The sequence below is a fragment of the Uloborus diversus genome, chromosome 7 (assembly GCF_026930045.1).
Source record: "Uloborus diversus isolate 005 chromosome 7, Udiv.v.3.1, whole genome shotgun sequence".
In the NCBI taxonomy this organism is placed as follows: Eukaryota; Metazoa; Arthropoda; class Arachnida; order Araneae; family Uloboridae; genus Uloborus; species Uloborus diversus.
In genome coordinates this window covers 93,560,635-93,569,531 of record NC_072737.1, presented here as the reverse complement: position 1 = coordinate 93,569,531, position 8,897 = coordinate 93,560,635, and the positions used below count along the sequence as shown (strand labels likewise).

The window sequence follows — 8,897 nt, the reverse complement described above, 5'->3', positions numbered from 1 at the left end:
CAAGTTTACAATTAGTAGGAACTATAATCTTGTTAAGTAAATTTTAAATGTAATTCTAAGCCTTCATACGCGTGATTGGTAGCGGTCTCATAGCTCATAGCTGGAAGATAAGGGGGAAAAGCGCATTGATTAAAATTTTTTATCTGCTGTCAATTCATATTTGTTAACAATGTGTGTCCTGAGCTGTGAAATTCATCTTAATATGAGGATGGCCCTCTAGGACATGTTTTTTTTTTTTAATTTTTAATTTAATATTAGTTTTTGTTATTGATTTGGGGTTTCTGTTATTCTTCATTTTGGTTTTTCTCGGAATCCTTCAAAAAAAGTGGGACTAAATTCTCTATTTACTGTTTCTAAAGGTGTTCCGGGCTCTGTTATTTCGTCGGTCGGAGTAAGTTGGGTGGAATGGGTCAGCGTTGCATTTATGCTGAAATAAAATGCAAAACATAATTTCTAGCCTATCCGGTAGCAGCTTTACACTCTTGTTCCTGTATTCTACATCTACCGAGCAAGCTAGAAATAATTTTTCACATTCTATCTAAGCATTAATGCAGCGCTGACCCGTTCCTTCCAACACTCCCCCAATTCCTCAATTTTAACGGAGATTTCTTTAAAGAGTAAATCATAGTCTTTATTGTATTTTCGCCGTAGGTGACATTTTTTTTGAAGAAACTCATTATTCTGACGGGAATACCTTCCGTAACAAATTTTACACTTGAATAGCTGAATTGGATAAAAAAATTTTGAGATCCGTATCCGCGGATCTACTTTTTTTAACGATCCGGCGCATCACTACCTACACCCCAGAAGATTTGGATTTTTGCTTTCAAAGTTTTTGTATGTTTGCATATCGTGGGGATGAAAGCTACAAAAGTAGGTAACTACGATTCGGTTTTTTTCATACTGCTTCTAAAAAAATTCAACCAAGTAATGTTTTTTCAGAATTTTTTTAAAAAATGTGAATACTTGGTTTAAATGTTATTAAACTATCTTTTCTAAATTTTATTTAATTAGAAGTATTTAGGTCTTCTTACGAGAAAAAATTTTCAACAAAAGTATTCTATTCTTTTCAAATTTTGCAGTAACGTAGTTGTAGCAAAAATAGGCCTTTGGTTGTAGTACGCAGCCGGCGACAGATGGCTTTTTTTATGCGTCACTTATGGTACTGTTTCAGTTGTACTTATAGTACAGTGAAACCTGCCTACAACAATACTGTTGGGGCCTAAAAAAATAGTGTTATAGACAGGTTATCGTTATAGACAGTTCGATTATTTGAGCTGATATTTTGTTGGGACCAATGAAAATATCGTTACGTTATAGACAGGTTTATTGTTGCAGACCGTACTGTTATATACAGCTTTTACTATATAACGTCTTTCTCATCGGACTGACTTGAAACGACGTATAAGTGAAAACGACGTATAATAGGAACATTGTCAAATCAATTAAATCTTTGCGTATTCAACCCTACTATCAAAGATTTAGGCAAATATAAAAGCTGTAAGGTTCTTAGCTTTTGGTGTTACTGATATAAATTAGTCCACAATAGTTTTATACTCAAGACATTAATTGACCCCCGATTTGACTTTCCATACCCTGAGAGAATCCCCCCCCCCCCCTCTTCAATAAAAACCAAGAAAGATAGACAAACAGAAAATTTTCACATTATAGGGAGCAGAAAACGAGGTATAACCGGTCTTCTTTGCATTGAAAGAAATAGGAATAATTCGGGTCTTTATGAAAATGACGTACAAATGTAAAATACGTATAAATGAGAAACGTTTTTTTCGGTGTTGAACTGAAAATCGTTGGAAATTCCTTACTTTAGTTTCCTAAATTTTGTGTAGCACCCTAGAAATCTAATGTTGGGGGTAAATAAACCATCGCATCACCACATGTGTAATAAAAATATCACCTTACCTGTTGAGGGTTAAAAATTCAGTGAAATCCCGTTACAACGAACTTCATGGGACCACAAATTTTGTTCGCTGTAACGGAAATTTCGTTGTAACGGAATTCAAACAACGTAACAGCAATTACATTGAGATTGAAAATTTAGTTCGTTGAAACGAAAATTTTGATGTATTGGTATTCGTTGTAACGAGAGTTCACTGAAAAGTCTTGACTATGACAAAACTCGGATGTTGGCGTGCTTCGAGCAAGGCGATCCGCGCCAAGCATCAGGCAACCCGGCTCTCCCCGGTGGGAACTCCGAAAAACAGCATCGTTCTCTTTCGAGCATTCAACGCCGGTCCAAGAGAAAAGGATGGGAGACGTGCCCTTTGCCTTCCTCAAGAAGCTCCGGATTCGAAACCAAATCGTCCGCGAATTCTTAGCGGAGTTCCTGGGAACCTTCATCCTCATCGTGAGTGTTCTTTTTTCTCTCTTTTCCCTTCCTTTGCTGACAGCTGATAAATGTTGCATGAATACAAATAGCGTCCGACAATTTTGGTTTTAATGGTTTGAGTGAAATATCTACAGTAAAATCTCATCACAACGAATACCAATACAACGAAATATGAATTAAATCTTCAGTCCCGTTTTAATTGTCATTAAAGTACTTGAATCCTGTTACAACGAAATTCCCATTACAGTAATCGAAATTTGGGGTTCTTTAAAGTTTGTCGTAACGGTATTTTATTGTTTTTCTTTCGTAAAATGTCACCTGATTAAGTTGAAATAATTAGTGCCGGTATTATGAAAACTTGAGTTAACTTTGTTTTAGAAAACGTATAACGATTTTATGTTTTGCGGAAGCATCTAGTCTATAATTCATTAAAAGAATGAAGTTACCGTAAATGTTGAGTCGCAGTATATATTTAAAGGTATTACTCTGGTAAATGTCCATGTTTTTCAATTTAACTTATTATGCGAAGCAGTAGGCTGAAAACATTAATTGACGTTAGTTCATGTTTCTAATGTATGAGATTCTAAATAAACTTGTATTTTATTTGTTTTTCACGTTTAAATACGAATGCGAGAGAGGCAGGAGGGATTTTCCTTTGACATAAAAATAAATTGTTTTCGCAGCTATTCGACATCGATTTCGAAATAAATTTTATTCAGATTCGTTAGTCTAGTTTTTCGGCTAAATTAACTTCCAAATAAAGTTGAAAAGTGGAATTTGCCCCAATGTAAGTAATTTTATGAAACTTTATTCCACTTTTTCACATAAATAATTGTGTTCGGACTTTTAAGTGCAAATTTGTCTATTATTTCGACGAATGTTTTATTGTATTCATAAGTGATAAGTATCCACGGCATACCAAATATATATAATAGGTATAGACTAGGAAGGATGCAAGGGTGCCATGAGAAAATTCTGATTCTTCAGAGGGTATCGCGAATCGAAAAACTTTGGGAACACTTTGGTATATTGGAAAGACGCAAGTTTTAGCTAAACGACATCATAGTTACGCAATGAGGCCCAAATTTACAATGAAAATTGAATAGGAAACTTTTAGTGAACCACTTTTCAGTTCGTCAAAGTTAAACGAATAGGAAACTATCAAATAATTGAAACGTATATGAATCATAGCAAAAAATACTCTTTAACGCAACGAAGTTGAAGCTAAAAAATTTGTCAAATCATATTTTAGTACATTTTGCAATGTCTGGATAAAATGATAAATCAAGCTATCGTGAAGACAATCAAACCTTTTATAAATGGAAACGTTTTTTGATGTAGCAAAGAAATGTCGTAAATATACGATAGAATTCGAACATTATGTGCTTCGAGTTATTCGCCCATTTTAGTTGTTGATAGGTTGCTTCTAAGATATTCCTTAATGTATTGCAGAGAAAAAGAACATCGAATTTCTCCCGCGGGATTTTTCAAATCTAATCTCTAGATGATATGGGGCAGGCATGCGATTTTGAGCAGTAAGAGCTGAATGACCTTGAGAGCTTAAATTCAATTTAGATTTGACATTTTTATTTATACACGCATGTGTATTGTAGAAGCTTTTGAAAATTTCTGCATAGAATATCGACAACTTAAATTGTAAACCAGTCGACTCCATGATAAATAATTCTTTAGGAGGCAATAAATATACGTAAGGTTTATAGCACGTTGTGTAGTTAGAGGTTTTAATAAATATTTCTATTTGTAGACAACAATTGGAGTTACTGGATTTTTCTACTGATTAGCTTGAAACAACCAAGTTGAGAAAAATAAATAAATAAAACTAGTTATTGACAATCCGGGGATTTAACTCGTTTATGCTCCAGACCATCGATATCCTGCTTGCTTAGTTTTAAAACATTGTAACTTTATTGTTATTGTTAAATTCTGAATTACGGAACTGCAAAATCGTTTCCCAACCAACCCCTGAAAGAACGACAGAAAGGACTGTTTTTTTTAGATAGATTTACTGGAAAAAAAAACCCTCCGTAATCAAAAAATTTTTTAAATACTTTTTTTCTCTTCTTTTTTTTTTTTTGTTGAGAATATCAAAATATCTTTTATTAGATGATAGTCTACAAAAATGAGAATTCATACGATAATACACTTTCTTCGACAAATTACTTTTCGTCAGCAATTGGGGAAGGATTAGAACATTTCATGGCTTCGCCCCTTTAAATAAATGAATGGAAGCTTGGGGACTCGATCGGCTCTTGCGAATAAGTCGCGGGTATTGATTTTTTTGTCACGCAAGTGGTTGTTTCGGTTGCAGTGCGTTGGTGTGGATATCATTAGTTTGGAAGTTTTCCTCATGTGTGGGAAATGAACTCAAAAGGGACGATATTGATCTTGAAGTAACTGCTTCTGTAAGAACTCCTTCATCTTGCATCATAGGGTCGGGGTAGGATTGGCGTTTGGTTTCTGGACTGAAGAGAGAAAATGATGGTGGGGAGCTGAAAACGTGCAAACCTGTCTTACGTAATCTTCCCGTTTTTGTGGAAATGAGACGTGTGGCTTTTTTTGCCTTGCGAAGAAAAGGTTACCTTTTTTTCTCTCTACGTATCGGAAGTCAAACTAAGCCACTTGTTTAATTATTTTCTGAATTCTTTGTTTTAGGGTTGGGGAGGGTGCTTTTTAGTTTCGATAAAACGAAATTTTATTTTGGACTGAATGAAATAAATTTTAAAGGGACGAAATTAATTCTCAGTAACTGCTTCTGCAAGAACTCTTTCATCTTGCGTCACAGGGTCGGGTAGGATTGATGCCTTTTTTTTCGGGCGGAAGAGAGAAAAAGATGGTGGAGTTCAAAGCGTGCAAACCTGCCTTATGTAATCCTTTTTCTTTTTGTTTGAATTTGTGTTTTGATGCGGGCGGTGGCTTTGCCTTGTGAAGAAACGGTTTTCTTTTTTTTTCTCTACGTATCGGAAGTCAAACTAAGCCACTTGTTTAATTATTTTCTGAATTCTTTCTTTTAGGTTTGGGGAGGGTGCTTTTTAGTTTCGATAAAATGAAATTTTATTTTGGACTGTAATGAAATGAAATAAATTTTAAAGGGACGATATTAATTCTCAATAACTACTTCTGCAAGACCTCTTTCATCTTTCGTCATAGGATCGGGTAGGATTGATGCTTTTTTTTTTCCGCGCGGAAGAGAGGAAAAGATGGTGGAGCTCCAAGCGTACAAACCTCAGACTGAAGACCTGTCTTATGTAATCCTTTTTTTTTTCGTTTGAATTTGATGTGTGTTGATGCGGGCGATGGCTTTGCCTTGCGAAGAAAGGGTTTTCTTTTTTTTTTTCTCTTCGTATCAAACGCTAAATTATGCCGTTCATTTATTTTTCAGATTTTTTTTCCTTAAGTTTGGGGGAGGGGGGGGGGTTAGTTTTTAAGAAATGAAATTTTATTCTTGACTGTATGAAATGATATTTATCTACCTCTGCAAGAACTCTTCATCTTGCATCATAATATTGGGTATATGGATTTTTAGTTTCCGGGCTAAAGAGGGAAAAAAATGATTTAGCTCACATGTTGCAAACCTGTCTTATGTAATCTTTCCGCTTTTGTGGAAATTAGACGCGTGTGATGTGGGTAGTGGCTTTGCCTTTAGAAAAGAGAGGGTCATCTTATTTCCTCCTCTACATATCAGGCGCCAAATAACCCGCTTAATTATTTATTTTCTGGATTATTTTCTTTTGAAAGGAGTGGCTTAGGGGCTTAACGGAAGTGGGATTTTTAGTTTTGAGGGGAAAAAAATATTTTCTGGATCAGATGTAATAAATTAATGCTATAGAAAATGAACTATTTTATTTTTCGGATGTTTTTCTTTTGGAGGAGGGACGTTTTAGTGTTGAGAAAATTAAATTTTCTTCTAGACTATATATTGAAGTAAAAGAATAGGTAAAAATTTTAAATCTGAGTTTGTATCTAATAAAAATTCAAGTTCTGGGCATTGGGAGGTATGTTTCGAAAAATTGTTTTTAATTTTATTGATCGATTTCTATGCTCTATAATTTGCAGATGCAGAATTTCTTTGATCCATAGCTAATTACTTCGTGAATATGAAAATTACATTATCGCATAAATTTCAGGCCATTTTTCAACATTTTATTCATACTAAATATTATGCAAAATGAACACTAATAAATCGTAATATTTTAAGAATTACGCCATTCGTGAAGCAATGAGCTAAAACCAAGTTCTGCGGCAAGCGGGGGCGCAATTGTAATATTAACAGATAAAAAAAAGTTATGAAACTGTAACATTAAAAGATAAAAACCTATTTTAAAACGGACGAAATGAAAAGCATATTCTAATTCTAAATGAATTCATGAAAAAATATCTGGAATTAGAAACTCTTAATTTGAGTATCACTAAACGAAGAATCATTCATAATCAACGTATCCAAGCGTTAAAAGTTAAACAGCATTACAACAATGTATATAAAATAAAAAGCACAAAGAATATCCAGTTAAAAAGAAATTACCAAATAAATAAATAAAGCAGGAAAAAAAAAAGAAAGAATAAATGAATGCAAGCGTTGTATTTTTACATGCGAAAAAGAAAAAGCAGAGAGCAACATCTGTTATTAGTGATGCGATGTTTGAATAATTTTTCAGGCACTGGTAATTTTTCAGGCTTATGTAACTTTTACTATCAACCGAATTACAAAGCGAAAAAAAACCAAGGCAAAGTGAAACCAATCAACAACCTTAATTGCTTAAAAAAAAGGGGGGGGGGGAGTAAAAGTGAATAAAACAAAATTGTAAGAAATACCAAGCTACAGCAAGGCAAGTGACAGAAAAACTATTGCTGCCACGTGTTTCGAATTTACACGGAACCTCTTTATGAACGTACGAAGTTGTGAACTTCGAGAAAAAAATCACTTGAAGTTAGCTCGGGCAATTTTCATTCCGAAGCTCATATCGTGATGTTTAAATAAAGGTTTCTTGACATTTCAAAACAGGTGTCTGCAATTAATGTACAGTTCTCTCTTTCTTTTATTAATTTTGTTCGTTTTTTTTTTTTTTTAATTCGCAAAGAGATAAACATTTTCCTACCTTATTCAGAAGAATACTCGTTAAATTACATAAATTGTGATATAAATTTAGGTACTTATTACCGGATAAAGGCATCGAAAGACAAAACTAGTATGCGAGTAAATAGATGGCTTAGACTGTAAATCGGAAAACACTATGATGGGTAACTGCTAGGTGTAGAGCACGTTGTGTAGTTAGAGGGTTTTAATACAACTATTTGTAGGCAACACGGTAATCGTTATTTTTTCCCTACTAATGTAGCTTGAAATTATAACTAAGTTAAGGAAAAAAAAAAACTTTTTTTTGACGATATGCGGAGCTAGCTGATTTGACAGTCGAAGCCATAAAAATCCTAATTAGTTTTGTAGTGAGACCAGGATATTCAGTTTTATGAAAACTCCAAACGTAGTCCTGTCAACATGTAAACACGTAGCATAACTGCATTCATTGCAACGAAAAAAACATTTAAGTAAAAGCAAAGAATCTAAAATATTAACCTTTCACCATCGTAAATTTTTTTTGTCAGAATATAAATTTGGCTTGTAGACATCATTAGCAAATGATGCGGGAAAATGTCTGGATCATTTGTAAAATGGTGAAAATGTCTGTAAAATGTATATCTAAACATATGGACTTCTAGCCATTTAACTTTCTTTACATAAAATTTCATAAAATCTGTTTTCCATGTCCGGCATTAAGCTCTGAAAAAAGCAACATGTTGACGAGAGATATTTTTTCTGTCTTCGTTTTAATCAATTTGAGGCAAAAGTCTCGTACTTTTTTGTTGAGCTACTTGGTCGATCAAATGTAATCAATTCATCATCACTCATTTTTTCTTTGGTGTTTTGATTTTTTTCTGCAATCTTTTTAAAAAACGAATATAATTGTTCTAAAAATTTTTCTTGAGATACAAATAGAAATAATGAAAATTATATAGGATCCAGTCAGTATTTTTTTAGTACGCATTTCCACTCACTGCTCCAGATAGTTTGACCCTTTTGTTTTTTCTCTCTTGTTACATAAGGGTGATTAATTCAAGCATCGAATTAGTATGCGAAGCAGCATTGTCGGATGTCTAGATCACTCTTGAGGATGGAGGTCGATGACCATAAAACACGGGTGTCGAATTTCAGTGGTTTATGAAAAGAGTAAGGAAATCGCCTCCACCAAATCAAACATTTTTGATAAAATACCTATCCAGCTAGTTTTAATTTTAAAGATTAAAATTTTCAAACAACATCCTATGGATAAGTTGCCCGAAAAAATTTTATATTTTGTTTTATTTGTTTATATATATATATTTTAATTAATTTGCTTTTTTTTTTCTTTTTTTCTGAGAATATATATTTTTTTTAACTCTACAAACCTACGCAATAATTGAGAAAAATTGTAAGTTATAAAAAGCATATTTTATTCTTCAGCTATTAGCTTTAAGAACTATTGAGATGCTACAAAAA

The 8,897-nt window shown here is 33.4% G+C and overlaps 1 protein-coding gene across 1 annotated transcript in view; it reads left to right on the top strand.

The window, feature by feature from the left end:
- Positions 1 to 2,219: 2,219 nt before the first annotated feature.
- LOC129227012 (aquaporin-10-like) overlaps positions 2,220 to 8,897 on the top strand; it is a 95,412-nt gene continuing 88,734 nt past the window's right edge. The window contains exon 1 of the mRNA XM_054861641.1: positions 2,220 to 2,365. Coding sequence (XP_054717616.1) covers positions 2,267 to 2,365 — 99 coding nt within the window. The 5' untranslated portion in view covers positions 2,220 to 2,266. The remainder of the gene's footprint in view (positions 2,366 to 8,897) is intronic.